This window comes from Heptranchias perlo, chromosome 10 (genome assembly GCF_035084215.1).
Source record: "Heptranchias perlo isolate sHepPer1 chromosome 10, sHepPer1.hap1, whole genome shotgun sequence".
In the NCBI taxonomy this organism is placed as follows: domain Eukaryota; kingdom Metazoa; phylum Chordata; class Chondrichthyes; order Hexanchiformes; family Hexanchidae; genus Heptranchias; species Heptranchias perlo.
In genome coordinates this window covers 8,114,322-8,131,520 of record NC_090334.1, presented here as the reverse complement: position 1 = coordinate 8,131,520, position 17,199 = coordinate 8,114,322, and the positions used below count along the sequence as shown (strand labels likewise).

At 42.6% G+C, this 17,199-nt stretch overlaps 1 protein-coding gene across 1 annotated transcript in view; it reads left to right on the top strand.

The window, feature by feature from the left end:
• The window catches only part of rad51 (RAD51 recombinase), a 94,056-nt gene that overhangs the window by 22,635 nt on the left and 54,222 nt on the right, over nucleotides 1–17,199 (top strand). Inside the window, exon 3 of the mRNA XM_067990969.1 lies at nucleotides 9,392–9,509. Coding sequence (XP_067847070.1) covers nucleotides 9,392–9,509 — 118 coding nt within the window. The remainder of the gene's footprint in view (nucleotides 1–9,391; nucleotides 9,510–17,199) is intronic.

Genomic DNA, 17,199 nt, shown 5'->3' with positions numbered 1-17,199 from the left:
TATGCCTGGTCAGGGCTGAGTTAATGGATCTCGGGTGGACTGCTGTATGAACATGACAATATTACTGGGATAGGATGGGGAAAGTTAACCATAGTTTGTTTCTGATTGCTACATATCAATCCCTGCTGGAAGCATTTGCAGTGGACATTTGGGGAGGACAGAATCGGGCTTGGTTGTGATGCCCCGAATCAAGCAGCCTGCTGACACTCACTGTCTAGACTTGCACGTGAATGATGAACACCCCTGGGAAAGGGGTAGAGGGGAAGAAGGGGAAAAACAAATGAAAAAGGATTCAGGAACTGTCCCTCTAGATTGGAAAATTGCACATGTCACTCCGCTTTTTAAGAAAGGAGAGAGAGGGAAACCGGGGAATTATAGACCAGTTAGCCTAACATCTGTTGTGGGGAAAATGCTGGAGTCTATAATTAAGGATAGGGTGACTGAACACCTCGAATTTTCAGTTAATCAGAGAGAGCCAGCATGGATTTGTGAAAGGTAGGTTGTGCCTGACAAACCTGATTGAATTTTTTGAAGAGGTGACTAAAGTAGTGGACAGGGGAATGTCAATGGATGTTATTTATATGGACTTCCAGAAGGCATTTGATAAGGTCCCACATAAGAGACTGTTAGCTAAGTTAGAAGCCCATGGAATCGAGGGAAAAGTACGGACTTGGTTAGGAAGTTGGCTGAGCGAAAGGCGACAGAGAGTAGGGATAATGGGTAGGTACTCACATTGGCAGGATGTGACTAGTGGAGTCCCGCAGGGATCTGTCTTGGGGCCTCAATTATTCACAATATTTATTAACGACTTAGATGAAGGCATAGAAAGTCTCATATCTAAGTTTGCCGATGACACAAAGATTGGTGGCATTGTAAGCAGAGTAGATGAAAACATAAAATTACAAAGGGATATTGATAGATTAGGTGAATGGGCAAAACTGTGGTAAATGGAATTCAATGTTGACAAATGTGAGGTCATCCACTTTGGATCAAAAAAGGATAGAACAGGGTACTTTCTAAATGGTTAAAAAGTTAAAAACAGTGGATGTCCAAAGGGACTTAGGGGTTCAGGTACATAGATCATTGAAGTGTCATGAACAGGTGCAGAAAATAATCAATAAGGCTAATGGAATGCTGGCCTTTATATCGAGAGGACTAGAGTACAAGGGGGCAGAAGTTATGCTGGAGCTATTCAAAACCCTGGTTAGACCGCACCTGGAGTACTGTGAGCAGTTCTGGGCACCGCACCTTCGGAAGGACATATTGGCCTTGGAGGGAGTGCAGCGTAGTTTACTAGAATGATACCCGGACTTCAAGGGTTAAGTTACGAGAAGAGATTACACAAATTGGGGTTGTATTCTCTAGAGTTTCGAAGGTTAAGGGATGATCTGATCGAAGTTTATAAGATATTAAGGGGAACAGATAGGGTGGATAGAGAGAAACTATTTCCGCTGGTTGGGGATTTTAGGAGTCGAGGGCACAGTCTAAAAATTAGAGCCAGACCTTTCAGGAGCGAGATTAGAAAACACTTCTACACACAAAGGGTGGTAGAAGTTTGGAACTGTCTTCTGCAAACGGCAATTGATACTAGCTCAATTGCTAAATTTAAATGTGAGATAGATAGCTTTTTGGCAACCAAAGGTATTAAGGGATATGGGCCAAAGGCAGGTATATGGAGTTAGATCACAGATCAGCCATGATCTTATCAAATGGCAGAGCAGGCAAGAGGGGTTGAATGGCCTACTCCTGTTCCTATGTTCCTATGAAGATATTGGGAGCTTGCTTTGTGTTTTTCAGCATACAGAGCTGTAATTTTAAAAAAAAAACAATTTTGTCATCTGGTTATGGGCATCTTGCCAATGGCACTAATTATAGGAAATGCCAGTAATACTTGTTGCATCATTTTAATAAAAAAGACCACATACCTTAACTTAAAAATGCTAATCACTGGAGTTGAAGTGGAAGTTATTATCGAGCTGTGTGGGTTCCTGTGCAAAGCTGACTGGAATTAGTGTATAATGCAAAAGCTTCTCTATTCACAGCAGTAATGTCCAACCATATGTTGAAGAAAGATCCAGTATATTTTTTGAAAGGCTACCTGCAGTTCATCTTGTCTGTGGATCAGGGCATTAGAGATTGCAACTCTATGGGGAAAGGGGAGTGAGACGACAACCTGAACTTCTACCTGATTCTGATGTAGTTGTGTTGGTTTGCTGGGAAAGAAGAGAAGCTGGGAGTAAGTTTTCTCGAACCATACCTATCTGTATAAAAATTATGCATGTGGTGTGCACTACCTATCCCCAAATGTTAATTTCTGTAAACTTTTTTTCTATGTCTACATTTATCATGGAAACTTCCTATGTGAACATTTTATAATGGAAATCCTAAGGAAACATTTTAGAATGGGTAAAATCCGATGTTAACATTTCACATCACATTCTATTGATGAACAAGTCAAATCACTCAATTTTTTTTGAAAACATTTTCATCACTTTTTTTCCTTAATGAAATTTCTAATGTCTGGAATAAGATTTTTACACTTGGAATCCCAGAAGGTACAGCACAGAAGGAGGCCATCATAAACTGGAGCCATCCACTCTTTTCTCTCATTTCCCAACTCTTTCCCCATGTCCATTTATATTCTTCCTTTACAAATACTTATCTAATTCACTTTTAAATGATGTTACAGCTTCTGCCTCAGCAGCTACTTATGGTAAAGTATTCCATGTTCTAATAACTCTGTGTAAAGATTTTTTTCTGACCCCTAGTAATATTACTGACTCTGCCCCCATGTTGCTGGTACCCTCTCAATTTTTCATAATCTTGAAAAATTCTATTAGATACCCCCTAAACATTTTCTTTTCTGGTGAAGACTCCTCAATTTTTCCAAGTCGTTTTCAACTAGAGCCTCTTCTAGTTTAATTTGTGATTCTTCACCGTATCCTTTCCTTGGCTCGAACAGCCTTTTTATAAGGGGATGCTTAGAACTGTGTGTAATACGCCCACTGTAACCTGACCAATGTCTTGTACAAATTCAGCATCACTTTCTTAATTTCCCGATCATTGTGTAAAAGTCCAGAATCCCATTTGCTTTTATGGCCTTTTCAAGCTGCTCTTCCACTTTTGAAGGTCTGTGCATCCGCACTTTGGTTATTTCCATTCCTCCATTTTTAAAGAATTTTACCATCCCTCTGGACCACGACTTGACAAATAAACTCCAAGCCATCATTTTCCAGACTATTGTCGATATCTCCCCTTCCCCAGATTATCCTTCCCTCCACTGCCTTTAACCCGGCATAGCCTGCTTCTACCTCCTTCTTAAGGTACATGAACAGAACTGTCCTGGCACACCAACTGTCCCTATCCCACCAAACTAATTTTGTCTTGACTCTATTCTTCCTGTCCCCGCCTTGTCCAGTCCCAAATCACCGACATTGGTGACTTCTTTTCTGATTTCAGATTCCACAGTCCCAATTGTCTCCGTGGATATGTACCGTCCCTCACCAGGATGGTCTCTAGGCCCTGCACTACTTCCTCGAAAAGCTGACAATCAGTACCCATTCACTACCCTTCTATGCTTGGCTGAATTTAGAATCATAGAAGGAGCTATTCGACCCATCGAGCCCATGTTGGCTCTTTGTAAGAGCAATCCAGTTAGTCCCATTCCCCCGCTCTTTCCCCATAACCCTGCAAATTTTTTCCCTTCAAGTATTTATACAATTCCTTTTTGAAAGCCACGATTGAATCTGCTTTCACCAACCTTCCAGGCAGCGCATTCCAGATTATGACTACTCGCTTCGTAAAAAGGTTTTTCCTCATGTCATAGAGTCATAGAGTCATAGAGTACGGATAGAGGCCCTTCGGCCCATCGTGTCCGCGCCGGCCACGATGGGCCGAAGGTTCTTTTGCCAATCACCATAAATCTGTGTCCTCTGGTTCTCAACCCTTCTGCCAATGGGAACAGTTTCATTTGTGCTTGTCTTTTAAATCCACTCACTTCCTCCGCATAAAAGGTGTCACTGAGAGCCTGCATGTTTCCATCTGTGCCTATCTTTTTACAGAATGTATGCGAAGCACTCTGTTCCAATCCTAGTCATATCTCTTCCTGGATTCTCCCTCTGTTACATTGTTGGTGCAGGTTTCTCCTCACTTTGATCTTGAAAATTTCATTGGGTGAAAATTGCAAATATAGCTATTCATCACCTTGACATGATCTTCCCTTCTCAGACTTCTCTCTCTCTCCATCAGTGATAATAGGCTTTTAACATAGACCTATTAAAAGCCTCCTGATTCCTACAGTTACCTGGATTATGCTTCTTCCCCCTCATCTTGCTGTAGAGAATCCATCCCTTTCTCCATCTCCATCTAACTGCACTTTTGCCACTAAAATAAAAAAAAGTTAATTATTTCACAATAACATGATTAATCTTATCCATTTAATTCTCTTTTGTCTATCTTATATGAAGGCCACAGCTTCTTCTAAAAGACTGGGCTTTGATTTGATATTTTTGCCCAGATAGATGGCTGGGTTACCTGAAGACTGATCCTGTAGTCTGAGGATGTGCTTTCTGCATAATTTCACAGACTGAGTCAGTAGCAGTTAGCTAGCCAAATGATAAAACACTTCTCTCTGTCTCTAACCAAATCTTTTTTGCAAAATTATTTCAAGTAAATCTAGAGACCAAATTTCAAGAACTTTATTCTGGTAAAATTTATAGCAGAGGTTGTATTTGTATGAGTGAGAGAAAAATTGACAAACTATACAGACTACATCTTTTGCAGCTTTTGTTAGTTTTGGTTTTGAATGATCATTACTCTGTAAACTTCAGAGAGTGCATTTAGCTGAAGATAGTGTCTTTCTTCATCCTAATTTGTATTTTTAAAAATAACATAAATGAGCTGAATTTGGAAAACTAACAAAGCCTCTAGTTATCACCTGTTTTGTTAATTTTAAAAAATGGCAACTTTCTAATTACTGACACCAGTGAGACATGAGAGAAAATACATACACTTCCAGGAACAAATCTCAAAAGTAAAGTTGGCAGATCTCTTTAGAAAGTTGCAAATCAGTGCTGCGAAAACTGGTATGTCTGTACCCTCCCCCCTCTTTGTTGACAGACACCAGGAATCCACTTGTACAAGGGAATATGGGGTTGGGTCACAAGTTCTGCTGAACCCCAAGTTTCCCTCCACAATGATGACAGAACAAAGGATCTCCTCATGCATCCAGACAGCAGCTGCCCCATTGCAGTACCCTCCTCCCCCAAGTACCACCATACCCCGTGACTCTGTTCTCTTCTCTCTCTCTCTTCCCCCCCCCCCCCCCCCCCAAACTAATGTTACCTACAATGGCTACCCTAGTGCTGCTAAAAAGCGGGCACCGTACACAGTTTGGGATATTTTGCATACCATCATGTAAGATGACAGTATAGGACAAGAAATAAAAACTGAATTTGACTTATTCAGTCAATTTAAATTAGTGACCCAGAAAATACATAAGTGTATTGCATGGAATAACACCCCTATCATTATAAAATAACATATTCTCTAACTCTGAACAACGCCACAGGAGATCTGCTTGTCTATTTTGGGAGAAAAGTCTTGCTCCTGGTACATATCGATCACACTTGGATGTTTCACTTGCAAAATTATCTTTAAGAGTGAATAAGAGCCAGTCATTTTCCACTGGTACTTGTGACTTGGGAAGGAGCCAGCAGCTGCTGATCAACAGAAACAATTATGTGCTAATTCTAATAATCCTCAAGAAACTTAGCTGGTACATATCCTCCCCCCTTATTTTGGTGGGGGAAATGTAGGTGCTAATATTTTCACAATAAGGATAACATGTTATTACTGTTTATGCAGCTGAGTTTGTGATATCCTAAATACTTCACGAGTGGTTTGAGAATTGGTTGGTTATTATGTTGATTTGATTGTTGCTGGGACTTCGTGTGAGGTGCCCACAACTGGAATGCAGACCTGATTCTGTTGGCGGCATTTGTATCATGCTTGAGCTCTGGACAATTCTTCAATTTGCCACTTCATTTTGTTTCATGATTCCTCATCACTTCCTTTCTCCTTCCCAGCACTCGAGCTCAGATCTTCCAAATCATGCATGGGGATGTCATTTGTCTACATCCCTATGAAGTTGTAAAATTTATGGAACGGATAGCCCAATGTTTAGCATTTCATGGAAAATACAATACAAATTTAATTAGTAAACAGCCCTGTGGGTTTACTTTAGAGGTCTAAAGTTAGGGTCAGCTTGGTTCAGTGGTAGCACTTTTGCCCGAGTCAGAAGGTTGTTGGGTTCAAGCCCCGCTCCAGGACTTGAGCAGATAATCTAGGTTAACCCTTGAGTGCAACAACAACTTGCATTTATATAGTGCCTTTAACATAGGAATACGTTCCAAGGTGTTACACAAAAGCATAATCAGACAAAAATTGACACCGAGCCAAAGGAGGAGATATTAGGAGGGGTGACTGAAAATTTGGTCAAAGAGGTACCGGTACTGAGGGAGTGCTGTCAGGTGCTGTCTTCCTGATGACTTGTTAAACTGAGATTTCCACCCCCCCCCCCCCCCCCCCACCTGTTCAACTAGACATAAAAGGTACCATTGCATTTTTTCGGTTTTCCCAGTATTCTGGTCAGCATTCATCCCTCAACCAATGCTATCAAAATATCACATTGAACGATATTTTCCTTATCTCTACTCACTTCCTCCAAATAAAAGGTGTCGCTATGGGATACCACATGGGTCGTAGCTATGCCTGCCTTTTTGTGGGATACGTAGGACATTCTTTGTTCCAGCCCTACACAGGACCCCTCCCTCACCTCTTTTTCCGGTACATTGATGACTATCGGTGCCGCGTCCTGCTCTTGCTGTGAACTGAAGATGTCATTAACTTTGCTACTAACTTCCACCTCAACTTTACCTTCACATGGCCCATCTCCAATTCTTCCCTTCCTCGACTTCTCTATCTCCATTTCTGGGGATAGGCTGCCAATCAATGTCCACCAACTCCCACAGCTACCTTGAATATACTTCCTCCCACCCCACTTCCTGAAAGGACTCTGTTCCATTCTTTCAGTTTCTCTATCTCCGTCACATCTGTTCTGATGCCACCTTTCACACCAATGCTTCTGAAATGTCTTCCTTTTTCCTCAGCCGAGGATTCCCCATCACCCAGGTCGACCGGGCCCTCCACCACGTCTATCCCATTTCCTGCACTTCCACCCTCACCCATTCCCCTCCCTTCCAGAATCATGAAGGGCTTCCCCATGTCCTCACCTTCCACCCCACTAGTCTCCACATTCAAAAGATCATCCTCTGCAATTTCTGCCACCTCCAGCGCGATGCCACCACCAAACACATCTTCCCCATCTCTCCCCTTTCAGTAGTCCGAAGGGACCATTCCCTCTGACACCCTGGTCCACTCTTCCATCACCCCCAACACCTGCTTCCCTTCCCCCTGCACCTTCCCATGCAAGCGTAGAAGATGCAAACCTTTCACTTTCTCCCTTACCACCATCCTGGGCCCCAAACACTCCTTCTGAGTGAAACAGCGATTTATGTACTACTTCCAACTTAGCATACCGTATTCTCTACTCAGTGCCATCTCCTCTACGTTGGGGAGACCAAACGCCAATTGGGTGATTGCTTTGCTGAACATTTCCGTTCAGTCTGCAAGCGTGACCCTGAGCTTCCGGTCACTTGCATCTTTAATTCTCCATCCCACTCCTCTGTCCTCTGCCTCCTCCACTGTTCCATTGAAGCTCAACGCAAGCTCGAGGAACAGCACCTCATCTTTCAACTAGCCACTTTACAGCCTTCTGGCCACAACATTTGAGTTCAACAACTTTAGATCTTAATCACTGCTCCCATTCTGCAACCATTTAAACCTCTTCTGGACCCATATTCTGTTTCCATATTTGTCCTGTTATGCCTTGCACCATCATCCCTTTTGTCATTTAAACATTCCTGTCCTCCACCCTATCACAAACCTTTCCCTTCTGTTCTTTTCCTTGGCTCTGTACTTACATAAAAGCTGTTCATCACCAGCATCTTCCAGTTCTGATGAAAAGTGAAACGTTAATTCGATTTCTCCCCATAAATGCTGCCTGACCTGCTGAGTGTTTGCAGCATTTCTGTTTTTATTTTAGATTAATCATAGAGCACAGGAGGAGGTTGTTCAACCCATCGTGCCTGTGCTGACTCTTTGAAAGAGCTATGCAATTAGTTCCACTCCCCTGCTCTTTCCCAATGGTCTTGCAATTTTCTCCCCTTTAAGTATTTATCCAATTCCCTTTTGAAAGTTACTATTGAATCACCCTTTCAGGCAGTGCATTCCAGATCATAACAACTCGCTGCATTTTTAAAAAAAAATTCTCCTTATCTCCCCCATGGTTCTTTTGCTAATGACCGTAAATCTGTGTCCTCTGGTTACTGACCCTCCTGCCAGTGGAAACAGTTTCTCCCTATTTATTTTGTCAAAGCCCCTCATAATTTTGAACACCTGTTAAATCTCCCCTTAGCCTTCTCTGCTCTAAGGAGAACAATCCCAGCTGGTCTAGTCAACTGGTTGTTCACCTCATTGTTGTTAGTGAGACCTTACGGTGTGCAGTTAGACTGTCTTGTTTGCCTACAAAGAGCAACCATGACTACACTTTTAAAGTAATTCCCTGGCTGTGAAGTGCTTTGTGGCATCCTAAGGACATGAAAGATGCTATTTTTTTCTTGTTACAAAATATAGGCAAGAACTATTCATGCTTTCTCCTTTAACAAACCAAAGCCTTGTCACTTCTAGCCTAGAGCTCTGACTCCAACTTGGGTTTTCTGTGATATTTGTCCCTGATCTAAAAATGCACTCTGAGCAAAAATGACCTATTTTGTGACTTAGGAATATTTTGAACATCCCAAGTATAGTAAAACCTCTGTTTACAGTCCAATGGACATGTTGCGTTCCAAGCAGGCAGCTCTTGGAAATCCTATAAATCTTGTTTGAGAGTGATGCTATATTAGTCTGGCTCTAGTACATTTAATAAATGCATGATCATATTAACAAAGTAGGCTAAGTACACCTAAGGGCAGAACATCATTGCTAAAACCAATATTTTATCAGATTTTAGTCTTTGAATCCAATATTGGGCTCCTGAAAACTTGGATATAGAAATCTAGTTTCTGGATTTATTTGTGATCCGAAGGGTATTTCTGTGCCCATGGCAGTTAATCTTTGCTGAGGATGGTAGAGTTTGTGCACTTTAGTATTTATAAAGGTGAGATTTTTAGCTTTTATTAACACTTCATTATAAACCTTGTGGTTGAATTTGAATGTCCTCCCATATTGCGCACCTGTTCGCTTGTCACATCTTTGCTTTCTTTTCCTTTAGGCTGAAGCAGCTAAACTTGTGCCGATGGGCTTTACTACAGCTACGGAGTTCCATCAGAGGCGCTCAGAAATCATCCAGATCACAACGGGATCTAAAGAACTTGATAAACTTCTACAAGGTGTATATTGCAACTTTATTTTAAAGCTTCTGTGCATTGGGGGTAGTAAGGGGAGAGACACTGAATTGTGGGTTTGTCCATTCTCTGATTTCAGAAAGGAGGATCATGCATGATTCACTTGATGGAGTTCTTTGAGGTGGTGACAGATATGTTGGAGGGGGGAAGTGCAGTGGATATGGTGTACATGGGCTTTCAGAAAGCCTTTGATAAACTACCACACAAGAAAGTATTGGAGATGATCAAGGAGTATGGAAGTAGAGGAAGGGTAGCAAATTGGATTTAAAAACTGATTGGAAGCATGGTCACAGATTAGGAATTAAGGGGAATTTATCAGAGTTTGGAAATTTATAGCAGTGTCCCACAGAGTTGTGTTCTGGGATTGCTTCTGCCACGATGTACATCAATGATTTGGATATAAAGCTAGAGGGAGTGGTCAAATTTGCAGATGAAATCCCGTCTTCGCACTGAGGACACCATCCAACGTGTTGTGTGGCACTACCACCGTGCTAAATGGGATAGATTCAGAACAGATCTAGCAGCTCAAAACTGGGCATCCATGAGGCGCTGTGGGCCATCAGCAGCAGCAGAATTGTATTCCAGCACAATCTGTAACCTCATGGCCCGGCATATTCCTCACTCTACCATTACCAACAAGCCAGGGGATCAACCCTGGTTCAATGAGGAGTGTAGAAGAGCATGCCAGGAGCAGCACCAGGCGTACCTAAAAATGAGGTGCCAACCTGGTGAAGCTACAACTCAGGACTACATGCATGCTAAACAGCGGAAGCAACATGCTACAGACAGAGCTAAGCGATTCCACAACCAACGGATCAGATCAAAGCTCTGCAGTCCTGCCACATCCAGTCGTGAATGGTGGTGGACAATTAAACAACTAACGGGAGGAGGAGGCTCTGCAAACATCCCCATTCTCAATGATGGCGGAGTCCAGCACGTGAGTGCAAAAGACAAGGCTGAAGCGTTTGCAACCATCTTCAGCCAGAAGTGCCGAGTGGATAATCCATCTCAGCCTCCTCCCGATATCCCCACCATCACGGAAGCCAGTCTTCGGCCAATTCGATTCACTCCACGTGATATCAAGAAACGGCTGAGTGCACTGGATACAGCAAAGGCTATGGGCCCCGACAACATCCCAACTGTAGTGCTGAAGACTTGTGCTCCAGAACTAGCTGCGCCTCTAGCCAAGCTGTTCCAGTACAGCTACAACACTGGCATCCACCCGACAATGTGGAAAATTGCCCAGGTATGTCCTGTCCACAAAAAGCAGGACAAATCCAATCCGGCCAATTACCGCCCCATCAGTCTACTCTCAATCATCAGCAAAGTGATGGAAGGTGTCGTCGACAGTGCTATCAAGCGGCACTTACTCACCAATAACCTGCTCACCGATGCTCAGTTTGGGTTCCGCCAGGATCACTCGGCTCCAGACCTCATTACAGCCTTGGTCCAAACATGGACAAAAGAGCTGAATTCCAGAGGTGAGGTGAGAGTGACTGCCCTTGACATCAAGGCAGCATTTGACCGAGTGTGGCACCAAGGAGCCCGAGTAAAATTGAAGTCAATGGGAATCAGGGGGAAAACTCTCCAGTGGCTGGAGTCATACCAAGCACAAAGGAAGATGGTAGTGGTTGTTGGAGGCCAATCATCTCAGCCCCAGGGCATTGCTGCAGGAGTTCCTCAGGGCAGTGTCCTTGGCCCAACCATCTTCAGCTGCTTCATCAATGACCTTCCCTCCATCATAAGGTCAGAAATGGGGATGTTCGCTGATGACTGCACAGTGATCAGTTCCATTCGCAACCCCTCAGATAATGAAGCAGTCCGAGCCTGCATGCAGCAAGACCTGGACAACATCCAGGCTTGGGCTGATAAGTGGCAAGTAACATTCGCGCCAGATAAGTGCCAGGCAATGACCATCTCCAACAAGAGAGAGTCTAACCACCTCCCCTTGACATTTAACGGCATTACCATCGCCAAATCCCCCACCATCAACATCCTGGGGGTCACCATTGACCAGAAACTTAACTGGACCAGCCATATAAATACTGTGGCTACAAGAGCAGGTCAGAGGCTGGGTATTCTGCGGCGAGTGACTCACCTCCTGACTCCCCAAAGCCTTTCCACCATCTACAAGGCACAAGTCAGGAGTGTGATGGAATACTCTCCACTTGCCTGGATGAGTGCAGCTCCAACAACACTCAAGAAGCTCGACACCATCCAAGATAAAGCAGCCCGCTTGATTGGCACCCCATCCACCACCCTAAACATTCACTCCCTTCACCACCGGCGCACTGTGGCTGCAGTGTGCACCATCCACAGGATGCACTGCAGCAACTCGCCAAGGCTTCTTCGACAGCACCTCCCAAACCCGCGACCTCTACCACCTAGAAGGACAAGGGCAGCAGGCGCATGGGAACAACACCACCTGCACGTTCCCCTCCAAGTCACACACCATCCCGACTTGGAAATATATCGCCGTTCCTTCATTGTCGCTGGGTCAAAATCCTGGAACTCCCTTCCTAACAGCACTGTGGGAGAACAGTCACCACACGGACTGCAGCGGTTCAAGAAGGCGGCTCACCACCACCTTCTCGAGGGCAATTAGGGATGGGCAATAAATGCCGGCCTTGCCAGCGACGCCCACATCTCGTGAACGAATAAAAAAAAAAAATGATACTACAAAGGCGTAGTAAATAATTCCGTGAACCAATGGAAGCAACAAGGAGATATTGATAAGATGGTGGAATGTGCAAAAAAAGTGGCAGATGGAATTCAATTTCGGTAGAGAAAAAATAAGTTACAATTATACTTTGAATGGAGGAGGCCCATCATTTCAAGAGACTCCTTACCCTAAGGTGCTAGACGGACAGCTGGTCTTCTCCTGTCCAATGTCTTCCTATGTTTGTATGTAAGGTTGGGTGACAAAGGAATTTGGGGTTCAGACTCAAAAGACATTACAAGCAGCACCTCAAGTGGATAAGACCAATTTAAAAAATAACAAATGGACTACTTTATGGCAACTGGTATAGAATGTAAAAGTCAGGATGTAATGGTAAATCTATTTCAACCATAGTAAGACTACAGTTGGAGTACTGAGAGGTTTTTGGATCTGCATTATTGGAAAGATGTTGAGGCAATAGAAAGGGTACAGCACAAATTCACTAGGATGCTGTGTGGTATGAGGAAATATGAATGCGAATAAAAACTTGGAAAATTGGTGCTGTTTTTGATGGAACAGAGAATATCATGGTGATTTAATAGAGGTGTTGGAAGTTATGAAGGAATGGGAGAGGGTACATTGAAACTGACAGCTTTTAGTGTTGGTGGATGAAGGAAAGAGGGGTAAAGGGATATGGAAATAGGGCAGGCACATGGGATTGGGATTATTGCTTGTGTGGAGGATAAACACCGACCGGCTGGACCAAACAGCTTGTTTCTGTGTTGGATTATCTATGTAATTCTTCTCACTCCTGAGATCCAGGTCCAAGTATTACCCAGATGGCTGATCTCTTTCTGGTAGCTGTAAGTGTCTTGTGTGAATTGAGTTTGGGCGGTCTTAGTATAGTCCCTTATCATAAAACACTGATTAAAAATTTGTGTTAAATTGAAAATCTCATAGAGATGCTGTAAGGATTGTTGACGTGGGAAATGGAATGTTACAATGGTGTAGGTAGGGGTTGTTTAGTGTCTAGGGTTGAAGTACAGGGCAGAGTGATGGAAGCTTTACTATTTATCTAGGTCAATTGTAACATGAAGAGAAGATCCAAAAAATTATTTCTAAGTAAAACTTCTGTTTCAATTCAGAATAATGGAGTTGTTAAAAAATGTTGTTTAGCTGTGAGTATTGTAGCACTACTGGAGTTGGAAGAGTTAAGGCATGTGGTTAAATTACAGTACACTTTACTCTCTCCTGAATCAGAAGGTGGGTTCGAGTCCCACTCCAGGGACTTAAGCACTTCATTGCAGTACTGAGTGAGTGCTACACAGTCGGGGGTGCAGTCTTTCAGATGAGACGTTAAACCGAGGTCCCATTTGCCCCCTCAGGTGGATGTAAAAGATCCCATAGCACTATTTCAAAGTCGAGCAGGAGAGTTCTCACTGGTGTCCTGGCCAACATTTATCCCTCAACCAACATCACTTTTTTTTAAAAAAACAGATTATCTGGTCATTATCACATTGTGGGAGCTTGCTGTGTGCAAGTTGGTTGTCGCGTTTCCTACATTGCAACAGTGATTACACTTCAAAAGTACTTCATTGGTTGTAAAGCGCTTTGGGGCGTCTTGAGGTTGTGAAAGGTGCTGTATAAATGCCATTTCTTTTTTTTTCTGTATATAGTTTATGTACTACTTGACCAGAAGTGCTTTGTGCTTATGCATAGTGGGATGGGGCAACATTCTATAGCACTAATATTGTTTGCCTTGATGAGCTTCAAATCTCACCAAAAATTTAGGAAAATTAAGAGTGCTTATAAGCTTTTGTTGTTTAGCTGCTTGTAGAGAGGTCTTTTTATGTTGTGCATTTTAAGGTTTACAGGTATTGACATCCAGAAGGCTTTAAAATGTTAATATTCTTATTGGTTTGTACATCTGGTTTTCTGTGGATTCTGGATCAATGCACAAATGGAATACAAACCAGTAAGTTACAGAAGGCCCTTGCTTAGGATTCAAATAAAATCTTAACAGATTGTTGTAATTTACTTCAATATGTTTTAGTGTAGTACTTTATAGCAAGCTTTAAATTTTTTGTACCAGCAGTTGGGAAGTTTTAAATGGAGGTGCAAGCATGATTGTAATATTTGGTTAATTGCTTTTCGAACAAATTGTTTGGGCTGGTAGAATTGTGATTGATTTCTTCTCGTGACGCTATGATTTAAGTAGTTGCAGCAGGAAATTTGATGTACTGCTTTTAAATCACCATTTGAATATTCACATGCAGTGTATTAATCCTAATATGGGTATCTTGCTTTTTTTTTAAACAGCTGGAAAATGCAAAATTTCTCATTTTAATATTGCATTTGTAATTGTTATTCGGGACACTGTACACAAACAGTCTCAAGTAAATATTGTACCTATAAATATCATTTGTAACAAACTTACAAAAATAACAATGCATGGAACATGGGTTCAATTATCCCAAATTTTTATATTTGGAAATTATAGGCTGAATTTTAAATGACTTTATGCTCAGATCTTGAGCCATGTCGGTTCATTTGCCTGACTCCTTACTGATGTTTATGCTCCAGTGGGTTTGGGTGGGGGAGAGGGGGTGGTGGTGTGAAGAGTGGAGGAGGAGGAGAAGTAGAAAGAAAGAAAAGTAAGGACACAACATTTTGATTACAGCAAGTAAAGAGTAGCCTTTCTTCCACCAATGCTTACCACATATTTGATTGTGGTTGAAGGAACATGCCTGTTCCGCCACATAAGACATTACTTGTGCTGGCATGCGGGCTACATAAAGAGTGCACATGTTCATCCTTCTAACTGCTTGCTGACTTACATTGGCTCCCGATCCAGCAACGACTTGATTTTAAAATTCTCATCCTTGTTTTCAGATCCCGCCATGAACTCGCCCCTCCCTATCTCTGTAACCTCCTCCAGCCTTACAACCCTCTGAGATCATAGAATCATACAAAATTTGTGGCACAGAGGGAGGCCATTTGGCCCATCTTGTCCACACCGGCAGAAAATGAGACACCCAGCCTAATCCCACTTTCCAGCACTTGATCCGTCGCCTTGTAGGTCACGGCACTTCAGGTGCACAGCCAGGTACTTTTTAAATGAGTTGAGGGTTTCTGCCTCTACCATCCTTTTAGGCAGTGAGTTCCAAACCCCTACCACCCTCTGGGTGAAAACATTTTTCCTCAGCTCCCCCTCTAATCCTTCTACCAATCACTTTAAATCTATGTCCCCTGGTTATTGACCTCTCTGCTGAGGGAAATAGGTCCTTCCCACCCATTCTATCTCGGCCCCTCATAATTTTGTGCACCTCAATCAAATCACCCCTCAGCCTTCCCTGTTCCAAAGAAAACAACCCCAGCCTGTCCAATCTTTCCTCATAGCTAAAGTTTGCCAGTCCTGGCAACAACCTCGTAAATCTCCTCTGTACCCTCTCTGGTGCAATTATATCCTTCCTGTAATGTGGTGACCAGAACTGTACACAGTACTCAAACTGTGGCCCAGCCAGTGTTTTATACAGTTCCAGTATAACCTCCCTGCTCTTATATTCTATGCCTCGGCTAATAAAGGAAATTATTCCATATGCCGCCTTAACCACCTTATCTACCTGTCCTGCTACCTTCAGGGATCTGTGGGCATGCACTCCAAGGTCCCTCACTTCCTCTACACCTTTCAGTATCCTCCCATTTATTGTGTGCTCCCTTGCCTTGTTTGCCCTCCCGAAATGTATTAACTCACATTTCTCCAGATTGAATTCCATTTGCCACTTTTCTGCCCACCTGACCAGTCCATTGATATCTTCCTGCAGTCTACAGCTTTCCTCCTCACTATCAACCACACGGCCAATTTTTGTATCACCTGATCTCTGCACTCCTCCAATTCTGGCCACTTGCATGTCTTCGATTTTAATAGCTCCACCATTGGTGGCTGTGCCTTCAGCTGCCTAGGCCTTAACCTACTGAATTCCCTCCGTATACCTCTCTCTCCTCCTTTTAAGATGCACCTTAAAATCTACCTCTTTGACCAAGCTTTTGGTCATCTGTCCTAATATCTCCTTATGTGGCTCAGTGTCATATTTTGTTTAACGCTCCTGTGAAGCACCTTGGGATGTTTTACTATGTTAAAGACGCTATATAAATGCAAGTTGTTGTTGCCTAAATAGATTTTTTTTTTAAAAGAGCGTTTGGGCACATAAAATATAACTAGCTGCCAAACTGACTGCAGAATATCTAATCACATACAAGTGTCTATTTTGCAGATTTCAGTCAAGATGACTAAATTACCTAATTCATAATTTTCCGATTTAAATGTGTATTTGGAGTGCGATTTTAAGTAAGAGCATCCTAGTTTTTAGTTTTATGCTGATTCGAACCAAAATGTGGGGTAGTTCACTTTGAGGCAATAATAATTGCAACTACCAAATAGTTTTCTGCATCGTATGGGGCTACTATCTCCACAGGTGCCAAAGCCCGCATCCCTGCCGTCTACATAGAGAATCTGTAGCTTTTTGTACAACCGGATTTAAAGTTTATTTAAATAGGCCTTTCCAATAAATCCAGCTGGAGACTTTTGTATTGAAACCTTCCATATGACTGCTCTGTAGTTTTAAAATTGTACAATGTTCTAATGGATTAAATTTTTAGATTTCATATTTATTTCCAATTTGAGTGATGTTTCAAAAATAAGCAGCATTTTATTTATGCAATTTTAGTTGAGGCTAATTTTGTGGTTCTACTTCCAATTTGTTTTCCAGTGAATGCATATGCAAAGCACAATGGTTGCATGTAGCTTTGTAGAAAGTTCGAATCATAGAAAGTTACGGCACAGAAGGTGGCCATTTGGCCCATCGTGTCTGTGCCGGCCATTGTTTATTGAAACAACTAAGCATTTTCAAAATTCGCCCTCCCCATTCCCAAACTTCCTTGATTTTGTCAATGCTGCTTTTAACTGTTCTCCAGGTGTTTCACCCATTCTCTTGGTTCTGCTTGCCAGGTAAAAAT